This window comes from Dermacentor albipictus, chromosome 7, assembly GCF_038994185.2.
Source record: "Dermacentor albipictus isolate Rhodes 1998 colony chromosome 7, USDA_Dalb.pri_finalv2, whole genome shotgun sequence".
NCBI classification, from domain to species: Eukaryota; Metazoa; Arthropoda; class Arachnida; order Ixodida; family Ixodidae; genus Dermacentor; species Dermacentor albipictus.
Window position 1 is genome coordinate 116,981,912 of NC_091827.1, and position 19,457 is coordinate 117,001,368.

Consider the following 19,457-nt stretch of genomic DNA (forward strand, 5'->3'; position numbering starts at 1 on the left):
ATTCGTGGGCCCGAATTGCGGCACGCGAGTCCGTGAAGACATAAGTAAATGTGGGGTCTGCCATGACGACGGCTACGGCTATTTGTTCTGCGTTAGCGCTGGTGCTCGTTTTGGCCGATGCGGATGATCGTAGCGTTCCGTTGCCGTCCACGACCGCTATCGCGAAAGTGGATGTGCTGCCGTACTGGGCCGCGTCCACAAATGCGGTGGCTTCACGATCCGCGTCGATGCGTTCGAGAATCGCGCAGGCGTGGGCCCAGCGCCTACACACGTTGTGTTGTGGATGAACGTTCCTGGGAAACGGTGAGACTTTGTATTTGTCTCTAATTTCGCTCGGTAGGGTAACCGCGTGCTGGAGATAGGGTGAAGAGGAGACATTGGCTTCATTTAGGATTAGCCTACCGGCTTTGGACGAGGATAGGCGGAGTATCCGCGCCATAGTCTGAGCCTCGATCACATCGTCGATGTTGTTGTGCATTCCTAGCTGGTCAGCCTTTGCTGTACTTGCTCTTTGTGGTATGCTCAAGACCTGTTTGATGATCTTGCGCATGAGTGTGTTTAGCTTCGTCTTTGCTATTTCCGTCCAGTTGTGGGCAGAGGCTATGTAATTAATGTGACTCATAAGGAATGCGTGGTATACGCGCAGAAGGCTACCTTCGCAGAGACCCTTCCTGCGCCCAGAGTCTCTGTGGATGAGTCTGATCACGTTTTCGGTTTTGGCGGTTAAGTGTTTGGTAGTGTGTCCATGGCATCCAGTGGCTTCGATTAGGAGGCCAAGAATGCGCATGTGGTTGAATCGCGGAATCTGTTGTCCGTCTCTTGTGTGTAGTGCGATCGGAAGGTCGTCTAGAGGTGTTAGCGGACTCCTTGGCAAGACTTGCGAAATAGTAATAGTTCCGATTTCTTTGAGGATAGTTTCATTCCTGTGTTTAGCAAGTACTCTTCCGTGGCATCTAGGGCAGACTGTAATGCCTAGTCCACGTCTCGCAGGGAGCCTCCCGGGCTCCATATGGTAAAGTCATCTGCGTATAAAGGGCAATTTACGTTTGGGATGTTTCGTAGTTTGTCTGCGAGTCCCTTCCTCGCTATATTAAATAGTAAAGGAGAGATGACTGAGCCTTGTGGTGTTCCGACGGAGCCCAGCGTGTAGGGGTCCGACTTAAGTTGTGAGACTCGCAGTCGGGCTTCGCCGTCGTTTAGGAAGGAGCGTACGTACTCCTGAAATCTCTGGCCGAGGCCTAGGCCTGCTACGGACTCCAGTGCGAAGCGGTGCGAGACGGTATCGAATGCTTTCGTGAGATCGAGGGCGAGGATGCCTCGAATGCCTTTTTGTTTCAACGTCGAAGATCTGTCTCTTTAGGAGTAATATGACGTCTTGGGTGGATAGGTGGGGTAGAAATCCTACCTTATTGTGTGGGAGTCCAAAAAACAAGAAAGGGGCTGGCAGATGGAATGGCACACTGTGGTATAAACTTTTTTAAAACAGGGTTGAAGTGCCTCAGACAGGCTGGCCAACGTTTCCATAGGTGGACCTATCTTCGTCAAAGGCGGCCTCGTCATCCTCGGCGTGTTAGTTTTAAAGGGTTAGTGCAGTGACGTCACGTGCGGGTGTTGTCGCTGGCGGCTGGTTTTAAAGAGAGAGATTACAAGAGGGAACAGGCGTTGTCGTCCGACGTCTGTGAGCCTCATTCTCAAGACGAAGGGACAAGAGCGTGAGAGTGGGCACGCGGGGAGGAAAGAAAAGAAATAGAAGCAGACAAAAGGGGGGAAAAAAGGAAAAAAAAAGCAGGCGGGAGCCAGGGCCGTACCAAGACACAACAAAGGTGGGGGGTGAAAGAAAAAGAAAGAGAAAAATGAAATCTTTTAAGAAATACGGGAGCTTGGGAGCGTGTTGGGGATGTGAAAGGTTAGGAGGTATTCAGGGGAGTCGTTGGCGGCATGTTTTTGAGGCATTAGAACGGCCGGTCAAGCAATAGGTCGAGTAATTTTGAAATAGTTAAGGTGGCGGCGAGGAGTCTGCGGTGCAATGTGTGGGGTGACTGAAAGGCAGCGGCATGGTCTTTCAAGGGGCACTGCCCCACGCGCTTAACGTAGGTGTCGTTACGGCGGCATCCAGAAGGCGATACTCCGGGTTGAGGCGCCGGAAAAAAAGTTTATACCATATTGTGTGGGAGGAGTTCGTGTTCCTCAATGCAGCGTGGCACTCGGTTTTGAATTACGTGCTCGGCTACTTTACCCACGCATGACTAAGAGAGGTGGGGCGTAAATCTTGGTTAAGTGGTTTGCCGGGTTTTGGGATAAGGACTACCATGGCAGTGCGTCATTGCGTTGGTACCTCTCCTGTTTCCCACACGCGGTTCATGTCTTTCGTGAGTAATGTAATGACTTGGTCGTCTAAGTTACGCAACAGTCGGTTGGTTACCCCGTCGGGTCCTGAAGCTGACCTGCTGCTTAGGTTGTATAGCGCCTCTAGGACTTCTGCTTAGGTGAAGGCAGCGTCTAGTTTGGGAGTGGTTTCGCACTTTATGATCGGGTAATCGTTGGGGTGAGCGACGCCTAGCGGAACGTACTGTTTGGCAATTTCTTCCAGGAAGGACTCTTCCGTTCCCCCTTTCCTTTAATGTGAGTGTAGAAGTCGGTCTAGCGCGTGGCTTTGATTGTCCTTCGTTTGTCTGTCGTCTAGCATGCGTTTCAGGATATTCCACTTACCTCCTGTCCGCATGCGCCCGTGAACTGCCGAACAGAGTTCGCGCCATTGGAGTCTTGTGAGCTCCGTACAGTATTCGTCTATGTCTCGGTTGAGGGTCGCGATGGGTTTGCGCAGGCGTCTGTTGAGACGTTACTTTCTCCACTGCGCAAGTATCGAAGCCTTGGCTTCGAGTAAGTTTACGAAGTGAGGGTCAACACTTGGGACTTCCAGTTATGTCTGTATGGTTTTCGTGGCCTAGGTTACGTCGCCCTTTATCGCAGAGAGGAGTTCTGTGAAGGAGTCATACGTATTCGTATCTTCCTTCCGTAACTTACGGAAGGTATCCCAATCTGTGAGGGTGAAAGACCGGGGTGGGGCAGTCGTGTTCGGTATTTCTGTGCGTATGACGAAGTGATCATTGCCCAGGTTCTCTTGCGTGTTCGTCCATGTGCAGTTTGCAACATTTCGGAGTAACATGAGTTCCGGAGTAGTATCGCGCTCCGTCGACGTACCCAATCTGGTGGGGAACCTGTGATGCGTCACCGAGGTGAGGGATAGGTCTTCTATAGCGCGCGACAGGTTGTTGCCGCTAGGCTTGATTGTTGGGTAACCCCACGACGGGTGGGGGGCGTTGAAGTCTCTTGCGATAATGAGCGGTGAGTTTCGTGAAAATGACGTGGCTTTAGTAAGGATCGCGTGGAAGGATTGGTTGTAGTGCGTGGGGGAACTGTAGACGTTTAGTACAAAAAAATTTGTTTTAAGAATCGGTTAGGTACGAACTCGATTAGGATCGCCTCGATGCGACTGTTTCTCGGTGGGACGTCGTGAACGATGTGCGCGAACTTTCTACTAACGAGCGTGGCGATGCCTCTCCTGGTGTCCCCTCTTCTTTTTGAGATGGTGCAGTACCCTGAGAGCGTAAGGGTTTCGCTCGCATAGGGTTTGCTGTAATAGTACTACGTGGCGCCTTTGGCGTTGAATTTTGAGGTTCTGTTGCAGCGAGGACTTGGAATTCGCGTAGCTAGCGCAATTCCACTGCCAAATTTCTGAAGTATCCCGTGTCGTGTTAGCCGTGATGGTTTTGGGAGGAATTTATTGCCGCCGAAGGGTGCGTAGTCATGTCCATTTGTTGTGGCCAAATAGCTTTCGTTTTAATTTGTATGGCGAGTTTGTTTTCGACAACCTCTACACGATTCGCTAGGGTATGAATACTTTGTAGATTTTCTCGCGGGAGGCGCAGAATTTCGTCTTGGGTGCCTTGCGGTACATTACACTCTTCTTCTGTCTCTGGGAGCGGAGGGGGTTTGCGTTTCGCTGTGCTTACCTTTACATTTGTCTCTTGGGGTGGTGCTTGCTTCGGAGCTTTAAGGTTTTGAATCTCCTGTTTCGCGTCATTAAGCTGCGCTGTAAGCACGTGTATGGTCGCTCGGAGACCCGCTAGTTCCTGTCGTAGGGCTGTGACTATCTCGCTCTCATGCTCGGGCAATGAAGAGCGCGTTACCTGTTTGACAGATGAGGCGTCCTGTTGCTGCTGCTGGTGGTGCTTCCCTCGCACTCGGTCGGCCCACATCAGTTCGGCGTGGCCGGATGTAAGGCGCCCCCTGGAGTGGGAGTGGCTGCTGCGGAGGGCGCTGCGGCGCTCGGGTGTCGGCGTGACTGAGCGACTCCTTGTGGTCGCTACGGGAATTTTCGAAGTGGCGCTCGAATCGCGGTGACTGGCGCCGCTCGGTCCTCGGAAGCGGTTGCGGCCGCGTTGGTTGCATCTGCGGTGGCGTCTCTGTCGCACGATGTAAGGGACTTGAAACTTGCGTTTGCAGTCCTTGTTGGCGGTGGGGTGTGGTCCGCCACACAGGGTGCAGTGAGGAGTGCACTGGTGATCTTCTGGAGGTGTTTTGAGGCCACACTTCCGGCACCACGTGGTGCTGGGGTTAGGACAGACATCCGCGCGGTGACCGATGTTGTGACAGTTGTAGCAAATTTCCGCGTGTCTGCGAAAGAGCGTGCATCGAACAATGCTTGCTCCGCAGTAGATGTAACTTGGTACTTGCATTCTTTGGAAAAGGATTGTCGCGGCTGTAGTGTTCTTGATTCTCTTAACCTCCAAGGCGTTGGGGTTGCGTTTCGTGACGATCAGTTCTCGGTGCTGGCAGTCGTTGAGCTCGAGGTCAATGCCTCGGAATACGCCTTTGCAGGTATTATCGGATGTGGCCCGGTATACCGCAACCCGATACGCAGTGTCTTTCATGCGAATCTGTTACACCGTGGCGTATGCTCTTGCGTTACGTTCACTGGGGGTGCAGATGATGAAGATATTCTGAGTTACGTTGGGGCATATGGAGTCTTCTGTGAGGTCTTGAGGAGCCAGGGCTGCCGCCATTGCCAGGGCTTGCTCAACCTGTACTGGTGTGGATTTGGCCACGTTGAGACCATCTAGGGGTCTCACGATGATACGGTACGTGTCCCTAGGTAGCTGAGGGAGTCTCGAGGTGGCGACGAGGCGCTGGTATGCGCTGAACGGTCCGGCGGTGCGATTGCCGTTCCTTCGTCTGCCACGTATACATGACGAACTTGCTCCTTGGGGTCGACTGGCCTTGCACTTGCGTGGTTTGCGGTTATATGCCGCGATCCAGCCCGGGTCATTCGCGTCTTCCGGCGATATCGTCTCACCGGTGACAATTTCCATGGCGGTAGTGAGTGACTTGCGTTGCTCACCCTAGGCCTACCTGCCTTTGCACGCCGAGGTTCAAAATTCGAACGCAGAAAATGTTGAGAAAGGGTCCACCCACCGAAATAAATCCGGTATCAACGGAATCCCTGTGACTAGCTGCTTTCGTTTGTGTGCAATCCACTTCGACTTGGGGTGAATAACCTAGTGAAATCATTGATGATATCGGAAGCCGATGTTTGCTTTCATTGAAGAGGCTACCAATCTGCTCTTCAATTGAAAAAAAAATTACCATAAGATTTACGCTTTGGTGGGCCGAATTCAGACCGTGTCAGAGTGGTTCTTGAAACGCAGCTGACAGGCAGTTCAGGCCGCAGCGCAACGAATTCACTGTGTATGTGCCGCTCTTGAATGAACCTGTTTCACGGGCCTGGGCTCACTGGGTGTGTGCCACTCCACGATGACAAAAACACGGTCCTTTAAGCTAACTGGAAGAAATCGCACCAGCGTCATGTACGTACAAGGGTAGTTCAATAAAGAGTGAGACTCACGTTCTGAAATCTTGATTTATGAAAATATAAATTCGGTACTTTTTAGAGCGCCGCCTATAGGGCTACGCAGCCATGATGACCACGAAATCGAAAGCTTGTGTGAAGACGTGGAATCGGCGATGGGTAAAGTAAAAACAAAATACACTATACTGATGGGCAACTTCAATGCCAGGGTAGGCAAGAAGCAGGCTGGAGACAAGTCAGTGGGGGAATATGGCATAGGGTCTAGGAAGAGGAGGGGAGAGTTATTAGTAGACTTCGCAGAACATAATAATATGCGGATAATAGACAAATTCCGGATGAAGCTAAAGAACAGGTATTCATCCTTAGCTCAGGAAGAGGATCTTAGTGCTGAAGATACGAACAACAATCTTATGGGCATCATTAAGGAGTGTGCACTAGTAGTCGGTGGTAACTTCGTTAGACAGGATACCAGTAAGCTATCGCAGCAGACGAAAGAGCTGATTAAGAAACGACAATGTATGAACGACTCTAACCATAACGCTAAAATAGAACGGGCAGAACATTCCAAGGTAATCAACAAGTGTAAGACAGCTGACATAAGGAAGTATAAAATGGATAGAATTGAACGTGCTCTCAAGAGCCGAGGAAGCCTAAAAACAGTGAAGAAGAAACTAGGAATACGCAAGAATCAGATGTATGCGTTAAGATACAAAGATTGCAATATCATTACTAATATGAATGAAATAGTTCAAGTGGTCGAGGAATTCTATAGGCGTTTACGCAGTACCATTAGCACCCACGACGATAACGGAAGAGGGAATAATCTCGGCGAATGAGACATTCCACAAATAAAGCCGGAAGAAGTAAAGAAAGCATTGGGTAAAGTAAAGAAAGCCGTGCAAAGGGGGAAGGCAGCTAGGGTGGATTAGGTAACAGCAGATTTGTTGAAGGATGGTGGGCCAATTGTTCTAGAAAAACTGGCCACCCTGTGTACACTATGCCTCATGATCTCTAGCATACCGGATTCTTGGAAGAACGCCAACATAATCTTAATCGACAAGAAAGGGGGTGCCAAAGACTTTAAAAATTATAGACCGATAAGCTTATTGTCCGTTGCCTACACAGTATTTACTAAGGTAATTGCAAATAGAATGAGGAACACCTTAGACTTCCGTCAACCAAAGGACCAGGCAGGATTCCGTAAAGGTTACTCAACAATAGACCGTATACACACTACCAATCAGGTGATAGCAAAATGTGCGGAATACAACCAACCCCTATATTTAGCTTTCATTGATTACGAGAAAACGTTTCATTCAGTCGAAATTTCAGCAGTCTTGCAGGCATTATGGAATCAGGGTGTAGACGAGCCGTTTGTAAACATACTGAAACATATCTATAGGGGATCCACGGCCAATGTTGTCCCTCACAAAGAAAACAACAAAATCCCAATAAGGAAGGGTGGCAGGCAGGGAGATAGGATCTAGGATCTATCCAATGTTATTCACAACGTGTTTACAGGAGATATTAAGAGATCTGGATTAGGAAGAATTGGGGATAAGGATTATTGGAGAATACCTTAGTAACTTGCGATGCGCTCATAACATTGCTTTGCTTAGTAACTCAGGGGACCAATTGCAATCCATGCTCACTGACCTGGACAGGCAAAGTAGATGGGTTGGTCTAAAAATCAATCTGCAGATAATTAAAATAATGTTAAATAATAATGACCACGGATCCGGATCATGAGACTGAAATGATCAAAAGAAATAAATGGGCTGGGGTACATTTGGAAGGCATTCTGAGATCATGAACAGCGGGTCGCCATTATCCCTCCAGAGAAAAGTATATAACAGCTGTGTTTTACCAGTGCTCACCTAGGCGGCAGAAACCTGGAGGCTTACGAAAAGGGTTCTACCTAAATCGAGGATGACGCAACTAGCTATGGAGAGAGGAATGATGGGTGCAACGTTAAGGGTTAAAGAAAGAGCAGATGGGATGAGCGAACGAACGCGAGTTAATGACATCTTAGTAGAAATCAAGAAAATTAAATAGGCATGGGCAGGGTAAGTAATGAGGCAGGAAGATAAGCGATGGTCATTAAGGGTTACCGACTGGATTTCAAAAGAAGGGAAGCGTAGCAGAGGGCGGCAGAAAGTTAGGTGGGCGGATGAGATTAAGAAGTTTGCAGGGACAACATGGCTACAATTAGCACATGGCTGGGGTAGTTGTAGAAGTATTGGAGAGGATTTCGCCCTGCAGTGGGCGTAGCCAGGCTGATGATGATAATGAATAATTGCCGTAATTCAGTTTGTAATCAATTGATGTGGCGTTTTTACTGTTACACTCTCATTCTTTCGTTGTTGTTTTTTCTGCTGGAGTGAACTACGAACTAACTTGGAAATTGATTTGCAATATTATTTTGAATTGAATAATGACAATTTGAATGTATAACCTTGAATTTTTATTGTTAACAAAATTTCCTTGATTGAACATACCTAAATTTCGCGTGGCGTGTTTAAATATATGCTCTGTGGGAATATTTTATCTCTTTGCGGGTAATTTAAGCCTCTTTCATTACATGTTTATAGCTGTTTGCAGTGGGACGTAAACAAGTAAATATAAGATTTAAGATTACTATTCTGTTCCTTGTAGGCTCGATTGGAAAAAGGAGAATTAACAACTGACATATTGCCCGCAAACAGACATGAATGTGCTCACAACAGGGCACAGATCGTCTTCCTTATGATAATCTGAAACCTATGCTGGTCACTACAGTGACGGGGCCCGGTACTTTAACATCGGCACTACAGTGACGGGGCCCGTCACATTAAGAACAACAGTTTAGCGAAAAGGCCGTCACTATAACGATGTCGGTATTGAGGTCGAGCATAGAGTTTCATAGAACTATGGGAACGAGGACTTACGGACTCGTACCCGCCGTGGTTCCTCAGTGGCTATGGTGTTGGGCTGCTCAGAATGAGGTTGCGGGATCGAATGCCGGCCATGGCGGCCGCATTTCGATGGGGGCGGAATGCGAAAAGACCCGTCAACTTAGATTTAAGTTCACGGTAAAGAACCCCAGGTGGTCGAAATTTCCGGAGCCCTCCACTACGGTGTTCCTCATTATCAGAAAGTGGTTTTGGCACGTAAAACCCCGTCATACAATTTTTAAATTTACGGAGTCGCCATCTGTCGGAAGTGCCTCACTTGCGTAGTCTGAGGGATAACGCGACGCACTCCGCATAGTTTTGGCTTTCGGCGCTAAGTAAACATACTACGCGGGAGCCCTCCTGGATATTTTTGCAAGTATTCTTGCAATGACAAAAGCGTTTTACCTTTAAAATAACAATCTTGGACAAGCAAAAAGCACAGAATGGTTGACAGACGCTATCTCTTTACCTACTACGTGCAGTAAGCTGGCACACTGCGCGTGTTCGGTGCAATCGATTCCTCCGAACCGCTTTCTTGCGTGAAAGGTATGCAATCGCTGAGAGAAAACTATGTGAAATATTTTCTTATAGGGGAGTGTCTGTGCGACCAAATAGAGAAAAGCAGAATGGAGTTTCAATGTTGCAATCACACGGGTCGCCGTGACCGGCTGCGCATCTGCATGCATGTCCACACACAATCTTTCGATTTCGCTGCGAGCGCGTATTCTCACCGTGCCTTGAGTTTTATGTCAGAGTATATGAACATTTGACGCAACCATTGTTGCATGGACACTATCAGAGCTGTTCAAAAATAATTTCGTTACAGCTAGGCTTCGACGCCTACAACGACTTCTGATGTGCCATCGCGACGATTCAGTCTTTTCTTTTTCTATTCTTCTAAAATCTTGGAAAATTCAATCTAATTATTTCTCAAGTTGCCTCACACTGTATGTTTATCGGTCTTCTAAACGATCAATTACTGGCTGCTTCTTTTTCTAAATCCAGTACAATATTCATTGTCACTGTGCTACACAAGCATGAAAATATGCGATACCTTTTTTTAATGATCTTTTTAGCGTTCCCTTTTCATTCTAGTGAACTTTCTTTCTCTCTTTCCTTATTATAATCATCATAGGGGTTACAGTCCATACGCAAACGACTGGTGAACCTAATAGCCGCTGGCTAGAGGATGGGTTCGGATATGCGAAATATAATAAACATTCGGCACAACCATAGGGGGATCAATACAGGGGATGAATGCGACCCATTAGCACGTTAAAACATTTTAAAAAAATACGGCATGCATAGAAATGATTGCCAGTTACATAAATTATCGAACTGCAAACAACAGAACGCCAAGCAAGAATACAGGCACAAAAGTTGTCTATAGCCAATAAATAGTGATTTGCCGTTATTTTTTAGGTTATGTTCCTTGTCTGAACTCCAACACATTCAAGTAGCCTGTTGTGTCGGCGATAAGGCGCCTGATAAGCAGACTGCTGTGACCGCGCATGTGCGAACAAGTGCTTGTAATGTCGTGCTAAGAGCGCTAACTGCTGATTCATGATGTAACCATGAGCCCATAAACTTCGGGCAGTAAACACCATTTTTCCCGTTGCAACCCGTGCCTGTTGACTGCCTGGCAGACACACTACAAGTATTTTGCCATATGCATTACGTACAGGAGGCAGGTTGAAATTTCCAGCTGCAGTACTTCTGGTATGATGATGAAAAAAAATATGGACGCAGGGAAAGGATGATTACGTTACACAACACTGTTTACATAGCTAGCTGTTTTATGCTCACGCATAAGATCGAATGGCAATATCTTTAGTTGAGTGAACAGTGGCTTGATGGGTGTATCGGTTCTGAAGTGCGTCATGATTCTTAATGCCCGCTTCTGTATAACCCAAGGACCATACCAGAGTGAAGCTTCAATGCAGCCGGGACCCGTCACCGCAGTGCAAATGCTAAAGTGCCGGGCCCGTCAATGTAGTCACTACCAGAACTTATACGTATTTGTATTTTGACATATTGTACATGAACTTTCAATATTTATGTCTATTTGCATGATTCCTGGTACTGCTGTAGCAATAGATGTGTGCCGCCATGCAGCACTGTGCTCAAAAGTTTATTCATTATTGCTTCATGGCCGTGAAGTAGAAAAAGAGTGCAACCTTGAGCTCCAACCTCTCCGAGTACAAACGGACATAGCATTTATGGATGCTACAGTCCTGTTTCTGTCACATGGCCTTCTGTGATCCTGATATAATATCTCAGTAAAAGACAGCGAAAACATTCTATCATGCTTAGAGGATAGCCTGTTTAACAAGATCGGCTTGCTTTAAAGTACGCTTTTAAAGTGAATACTTGAGGTGCCAGCATTAGAAATGTATACAACCGCGTGATCAAACTCAGCAGCCTTGATTTTCTATTTGTATTATGAATATTTAAATTTTTTACCTATAAATGTTAGCTAATTAGCTATACTTTATTTAAGGTGATACGTGATATTTGTGGTGTAGTATGTGTATTCATATAAGTGCCCCAATTGAAGTGTGATGATCTTACTATTTTACATTGCGGCACATTAGTCAGTATGTTTGTAATGGTCGTGTGGTATATTTGCTAAAATTTTAGCATTAGCTCACATATACGCATGAATTGCTTCTGCTACTTGCATGAACACGTATAGTCATGCAATTTCAACGTCTGTTATTAATTTTATTCTTGCTCAATTACAGCCTGAAAGGCAGATTTTTTTTTCGCTAGCTGCCGATTACCCTATTCTACTCACTTGGAAGCGCTGGACATGGCTCTATGGTAGCCTTTCTTTAGATGCTACTCATAATCAAACATTTATAATCTCGTATTTTTGCTTTTGCTACATTACATTTGGGGTGTCGTTGGAACCATATTCTTAATGTACACCAGGGTGTGCAGCAACATCTTTGTGGTATTTAATGGTGATATAATACCAATTGTCCCAATCCTGCTTTAGTGCCTCTAAGGTCATGGTTCAGTTCAAGTTTTCCTGATTTTCTTGTTTGCTAACCACAGTTCCAACTTATATAAACAGTTAACAGCATTTCACTGATGTCATGTTAGCTCATAGTGTCACATGATGCAAATGTTACTACTTTTGAGAGATACTTATTGCTCATATGCACAGAGAAAGTGATTCCTGCAGCGCTTACATGGACACGTACAGAGCTTCATTTTCAGAACTTGTTTTTAATGGTATCTTTGTTCAGTCGTAGGCTGAAAGACTTGTTTTTGGTCTTGATGCCAGTAAACACTTATATTGGCTTGGAAGCTATCATGATCTCATGTCCAGTGTTCTTTCTTTAGGTGTGACTTACAGCCCAATAAAATAAATCCCAATAAAGAAAGGCGTCAGGCAGCGAGATAGGATCTCTCCAATGATATTCACAGCGTGTTTACAGGAGGTATTCAGAGACCTGGATTGGGAAGAATTGGGGATAAGAGTTAATGGAGAATACCTTAGTAACTTGCGATTCGCTAATGATATTGCCTTGCTTAGTAACTCATTGGACCAACTGCAATGCATGCTCACCGACCTGGAGAGCCAAAGCCGGAGGGTGGGTCTAAAAATTAATCTGCAAAAAAACTAAAGTAATGTTTAACAGTCTCGGAAGAGAACAGCAGTTTACGATAGGTCGTGAGGCACTGGAAGTGGTAAGGGAATACATCTACTTAGGACAGGAAGTGACTGCAAATCCGGATAATGAGACTGAAATACTCAGAAGAATAAGAATGGGCTGGGGTGCGTTTGGCAGTCTTTCTCAGATCATGAACAGCAGGTTACCATTATCCATTTAGAGAAAAGTTTATAACAGCTGTGTCTTACCAGTACTCATGTACGGGCCAGAAACCTGTAGGCTTACGAAAATGGTTTCACTTAAATTGAGGACGACGTAATCAGCTATGGAAAAAAGAATGATAGGTGTAACGTTAAGGGATAAGAAAAGAGCAGATTGGGTGAGTAACAAACGCGAGGTAATGATATCTTAGTTGAAATCAAGAAAAAGAACTGGGCATGGGCAGGACACGTAATGAGGAGGGAAGATAACCGATGGTATTTAAGAGTTACGGAATGGATTCGAAGGGAAAGGAAGCGTAGCATAGGGCGGCAGAAAATTAGGTGGGCGGATGAGATTAAGAAGTATGCAGGGACAACATGGCCACAATTAGTACCTGACCGGGGTAGTTGGAGAAGTATGGGGGATGCCTTTGCCCTGCAGTGGGCGAAACCAGGCTGATGATGATGATGATAATGATGATGATGATGATAATGATATCGAAATGCTCCGCTGGAGGGTCAGAAATCAAGTGAAAGTATAAGCAAGGCTTGTGGTGCTTTCTTTATTAATGTTTGCGATTTTATTGGAGCAAACTTTATTTAGGCTGCAATTGGACAAGGTTCTCTTTTATGTACTGACGAAGCGAATAGTTCCGTTTGGATAATTAAAGAACGCTGGATGGAGACATGGTGAGACAGAAGGTGCTTGAATTTTCCTTTCATAGGCAATCTAAGCTGCGCTGAAGTAGCTCGAGAATACTTTAGCTGAAAAAAAATGCTTTATGGTTTCATTTCTAAGTTGAAGTGAACTCATGGGTTTCGCGAACATAGCGTGCCTCGCCATACCGACAGTCGATTGGTACCGTTACGTGATCAGGGGCGTGCCATATTGTCGATAAAGGCTACTGAGGGCCACTATGAAACATTTCATCACCTTCAATTGATTCGCTCTCGATCTTAACAGCAAAACATTTCTCTTAGGTGATTGCTACTATGGTGTTTGTGAATTAAGTATGCAAATACTCGGCATGACACGCCGTCATGTTAGCAGCCATTAGCAATTCGTTTTTGGAGGCCTATTTCAGAGGAGGATGAAAGTAGCAGCAAACTTTTTCATAAGAAATGCGCGCCTATTTTTTACTCATTACTGAATGGCCATATTTGAATAGAACAACACACCAGAGTAACAAGGATCATGATGACAGCTGCGCTGGGCACTGTCTTTCTAGCATCGGATAACATGCTGACGCCAGTTACCAAGATTTTCCTTCCATGTAAAATGAAATGTCTCTCATAGCTAAATACAAAGTGAATGCTAAATGCTTAGTGAGGCATCATACACGACTTCGCGTGTGCAATTTGCTGATATTCTTTTTACGCAAAATTAACAGATAGACACGGCGCATATGTGCATTGCAAAACCAGTAGAATCCTTTAACGCTACATAGCTTGCGATATCCAAGTCGCAAAGTTTCTCGACTCACGCGCTTTTGAAGAAAAGACTGTGGTTAAGGCATGCCAGCTGAAAGAAGGCGACGTATCCTTCAATACGTACGGCTCGAGCCACCGATACCCCAAGCATACACGAAGGAAACGAGCGCGCACGGCAGCCGAGCGAGCCAGAGCGAGCGGCGTCCTGCCGTGCCGTCACTCGCGAGAGGGCGCCGCTCCTAATTCTCGCCGCCAATAAGCGCCCTCGAACGCTTGAATATGTATTTTCTTGCAGACACCGCAAATAACCCAAATCATTTGGATTCTGCTTATGGAAAACTCGTAGAGCACCTTATGTTCCCAAGATCATTACTTTATGTAACGTAGAGTTCCATCGGGACACTGAAAAGCGTAGCCTAAATTGGCCCTGTAACTCTTTTGAGCACTTCCTAAAGAAGCTTTTTTACAAAGGTTTTGGTTGATTGACTTGCATTTGGCTTCTAACATAGATTATCCGTAGCCTTTGACCCATTGTTGCCAAACTTAACATTGAGCGCCTTTAATATCTCTAGTTCTGTCAAGCAAAAAGGTGTAACTGTGCCTGCCCGTAAGACACGCTCTAAACGCTGCGGAGTGCTCGCATACGTGATTTTCTGCAACGGAGACAATAACCGACTCACCTCGAACTTTGTCTGGGTCTTGCATAAGCCAAACATAAACAGGGTGCCCCGTTTAGTTCTCCAAGGACACCGGATAACGTTGTATAACACATAATATTTTCGAAAAAATGAGGGTTAAATATTTATTATTAAAACTCTCAATTAGTGAGACACAATGAAATTGCGTAGCACATTGAACTTACGATCCCTCTTATATATACTAAAATAGTGACAGAAATAAGGTTCTATCACAAAAGGACGTGCAGTGGGCTAAGCAGACGATTAGAGGCGCTAACAGGTCAGAAAACTGAAGCCACTGATTTATTTGCGAGGGCGCACGGCTCAGGAAGCTTGAACGTGGCAAAGGAGCAGGTGCGATTACTGCGACGACGATGCTGCTGCACTCAATATAAAGTATCTTTAACGCAAAGTTTCCTTCGGACATTGAGAAACGCAGCTGACAAAAGTAGTGGGGCACTTTCAAACCCTTTCTTTAAATGTTCTTCGCGGCATCTGTACTTTATCAGCCTTCGCACACAGATTTCAATAGAGCTCCAATCTTTTTTGCTAAGTTTGATCTTGGTGGCATTTGCAGTTATGCCGGTACCGAGAGGTCGATTTTGCATGGTTTGTAAAGTCTACTCAGATACACTGCGGAGCTCTTGAATACGTTGTCATTGCGAGAGCCTGAATTGACCAAATCACTTTAAAATTTATATACACATATCCAATCACTTTCTCCTTATTCCGGAGAAATGTAAACATCGTGTAACGCATAGCTCCCTCGTAACACTGAAATCATTGCGCAAGGTTGCCCTGTAGCGCTTAAGAGATGTTCAAAACGGAATGTTTTTCAAAGTTCTTATTTCACCCACATGCACTAACCTAGCATACTTTTGCCATGCTGTCTCCCGCACCCCTCGACAGTGGTAAGATTTCACATAGGTAGGATTAGTAGTTATGCAAGGGCAGCGGGCTAAATTGTGTGCCCCTCGTAAAACTCTTAAAACTCTCCGGATGGCACACGTAAGTTATTGCAAAGACCACAATTACGCCACACACTATGAACGTTGCCTACACATCGCTCTTTTTTCGGCCAAAGATACACTTTCTGTTACCTATAATTCCTCCTAAGCGCTGGGAAACGCAGTGTAAGAGGACCCTATAACGCCTTAGGGCACTTCGTGGATCAAGTTCCACAAATCTTTTATTCCATCCACATGCATTTAAGTTCTCAGATATATTTATCATAGCATCGCCACTATGTCCGCTATATTTGATCTCGGTCATGTTTAGCATACGTAATTTATTGTTAGAATCACAACTGACCAACACACGAACTTTGGGTACACATTACTATTAGCGTTCACCTTTATTTCGCCAAATAAAAACGAGGTACTTCCTTTTTTGAATCGAGGACATAAAGGAAGTCACCAACAAACCTCTTATGACGCATAAAAATACTGAAAAAGAAGATTCAGTAAATGTTTGAAGTGCTTGTAATTAAACCAGCGAAGAAAATTGGTAGGATAATGAAGGACCTGGGTAGTTGGAGAAGTGTGGGAGAGGCCTTTGCCCTGCAGTGTGCGTAACCAGGCTGATGATGATTATGATAATGATGATGATGACTGCGTTATTACAGAGGTTTAACTATGCTGCATAAGGGTGTGCAACTTACTCGTTCTTAGGCAAAAATATTGCTACTAGCAAGAGGGGATGCGCCTGGAGGGTATAGTTACCGTATTGCTGACACGGAAACACGCCATAGCTAAAGCGCGCTACTGACACATGTGGCATTTCATAAATTGTATTTCACCTACCGTTCACATTGCGTGTCCTACTAACGATGGTTAAACGACGTAAGTGGTTATAACGAAGTTTCTAGAAGATGCCTTAGTGAAAACGGCAATAAAAATCCACAATTGCTTGAAATGACAACGCTGTAACATGGGTGAACTTACTTTTGTCCACCGTGGTGTCCTTTGAAAATTACAACGTAAGTGGCCTTCTTGGCGCCGGGATCATATTCCGTACGTTTTGCCGAGAGGCATTCAAATATGGTGTCGTTATTCGAATCAGATATGGCGACGATGTATGGAAAACGTCCATATACCTGGAATGAAAACACAGGTTCGAGAGGTAAATAGCCAATAAAAAGGCAAAAATAAACAACACGGAAATAAATACATAGTACGTGACTAATGAATCACTAAGCTTAACTTCATATTACTTAACCGATGTAAGCTGTCACACAACAGAACATCGCTTTTAGAATCCAGTGAACCTTTGTCAGCTGAGGTGTACTTGTACCCATTTCTCCACGAATACCTTCTGTACATCCCGATTAGAACCCAATGTCCAAGCCCCGGTTAGGATGTCCAGTGGATCACATGACCATATTTATTTCGGGGCATCAACAGTTGAATTTTTGGGATCTAAATAAATCCTAAAACTTTAATCTTATGGATGTCTGAAATTGTTCTCAATGTATGTCCTATAAAGGACTTCTGTTGGGCCAACACGCACAATCAAACACGTGCACGTGATCACATCGCCGAATGATAACTTACGTGGCAGTGGCCTATTAGAACTACTAGAATGATTCCGTCCTATTTTTTCACGCATTTATTTTTGTCTCCAACTCTTCGTTCTGTCTTTACTTCCCCTTTCCCTTCCCCTAGTGCAAGGTAGCAAACCGGAGGCATTACCTCTGGTTAGCTTTTCTGTTTTCCTCTCATTTGCATCTCTCGCTCTCTGTCCAAATGCCCTGCTTGAACTTGTTCCTAGCAGCGCCCGTAAACACAACGCATAGCCTCTCCGGCTGCTTAAAGTGTATAGCCGTCACCAAGAACGCTATGCACGTTTTGACACATTGTTTGAAGCAACGCGCTGTAAGGGTTGACCCACACTTTATTGCGGATGATATCAACGTCCCTCATACTACTTCGGGGATAATCTCATGACGCACCCAAAATACGCAAGCTCCACACTTTGATCCAGCTGCCCAATATAACTCTACTTAGTGATCTATTGGTACTAACTAATGTTGGCCCAAGCGTTTTTTGCGAAACATGCTCAGATCTTCCCATTGTCATAGCCGTCACTGCCGCACCTGGCAGAACCTTGACTTGCACTTAGGTCATTGCTTCCCGAATTATTACAAAATAGTTTGTGGGGGAAGTCCGGGGCATCCGACTAACGAACTGGCCTGCCTTCAGTGCATCCTCTTGCACCACTTCTACAATCCATGCGCTTACTGATTGGGCGCAGACACTGTACATCTGGCTAGAACTTCAAACGCGCACCCTAACTACAACGCCGGATGTACCAGACATAGATGCAGTTAAGTTGGCTGACGCAATCAGCCTGGTATGCACTGAACGCAACCACGTTGGAACTCGGGAGCCAGATGCATGACAATCGCGCCGGCTGTTTTCTTGCGAAGACGGCAGTCGTCTGCTTTTAGAACGGTGCCACTCTTCGAGGCAGGAACCACTGTGACCACCTCCACCATGCTGCCCTAGACATATGGACACTGCGCACAAGCGCATGTGAACAAATACCAACCAGGCGCCTCGCCACGCGCATGTCGCTTAACGGCATATAGGCGCGTTCTTGCCAGGGGCGGCGGCGTTCCCGTGACGCAGCCAGTGTTTACGTCGTCGAACATACGTATAAAACGGAAGCTCTCGCTGTCACGTCACCCGAGGGTATGATTCTGCCTCATGTCTGAGGTAGTGGCTCGCGGGGCGATTTATGTGTTCGTGGAGCATGCCAGCACACCGGGCCGGCTGCGTCGAGGTGTGTGGTCCGCGAGCAATAGGGCCCTGTGGCATTCTTTAAGTGATGCTGATCTGCGTGCTCCATAAGCCGGCCAAACGAATGCTGGTGGTCACAGCGTGTATTGTTGTAGTTCCCACCTGCTTTAAAATAAAACTGAATGGTAGATTGTGAGGGAGGAGGCCTAACCTAAGGGTGCCTCCCGAATTCGTAACGGTATTCACAAGAGCGTGTAGAGACGAGAGGGGAGAGGTGAGTGAGCTGATAATTGGCAGCCACTAGTCGATGTTCACGGCTTCGTCTTAATAAACTTCTATATTTCTAAGTTGGCCTCCCTGAGTACAAAGTGTCGCCGGAAGGCAGCGATCACTACTTTAAAATTCGTTTGCCTGGAAAACCTGGAGGAGAAGAAACCTAACTAATCCCCAGCTTTCCCCTTATGGGAAGCATGCTGTAGCTTAACCAAACGGTGCCGCCGCCAGCGTCACAACGTAAAGCTGAGGCTGTGGATCGCACAGCTCTCTGCTGAGGCAGTTCGCTACGCTAAGAGCCTTGCCAATGGAAAATGATATTCACTTTGTTATAAAATAAATAAACATTTCTGGTTATTAATATTATTATGGTTAAACCTAAAATAAACCTTTATAGTTATTGTGGCGACTTGTCCGCACAGATTATAATGTTACAGCTGAAACACAATGCCATAGACTTACCAAGCACTGCACAATACTGCGCCATATTAGCCATAGAACTCAAGGCGGTGTTTGATAACCTAGCCGACGATTTCTTGAACAGGTAGCAGCTAGTGGCTGCGGCGCGTAGGTGTATAACTATATCCGAGACATTCTTCGTGACGAATTTGCAAGCACTCTCATTGGTGGTCTCCGCTCCCCTGCTGAACCCTCGTCCCCTATCAAACCGCGGCACTCCGCAAAGCTCCGTGCTATCTCCACTACTATTCA

General features: G+C 45.9%; 1 protein-coding gene across 1 annotated transcript in view; it reads right to left on the reverse strand.

Moving 5' to 3' along the window:
* Window positions 1–19,457, reverse strand: part of LOC139047589 (uncharacterized) — a 114,462-nt gene that overhangs the window by 88,571 nt on the left and 6,434 nt on the right. The window contains exon 2 of the mRNA XM_070521455.1: window positions 16,677–16,828. Within this exon, the coding sequence (XP_070377556.1) occupies window positions 16,677–16,828 (152 nt within the window). The remainder of the gene's footprint in view (window positions 1–16,676; window positions 16,829–19,457) is intronic.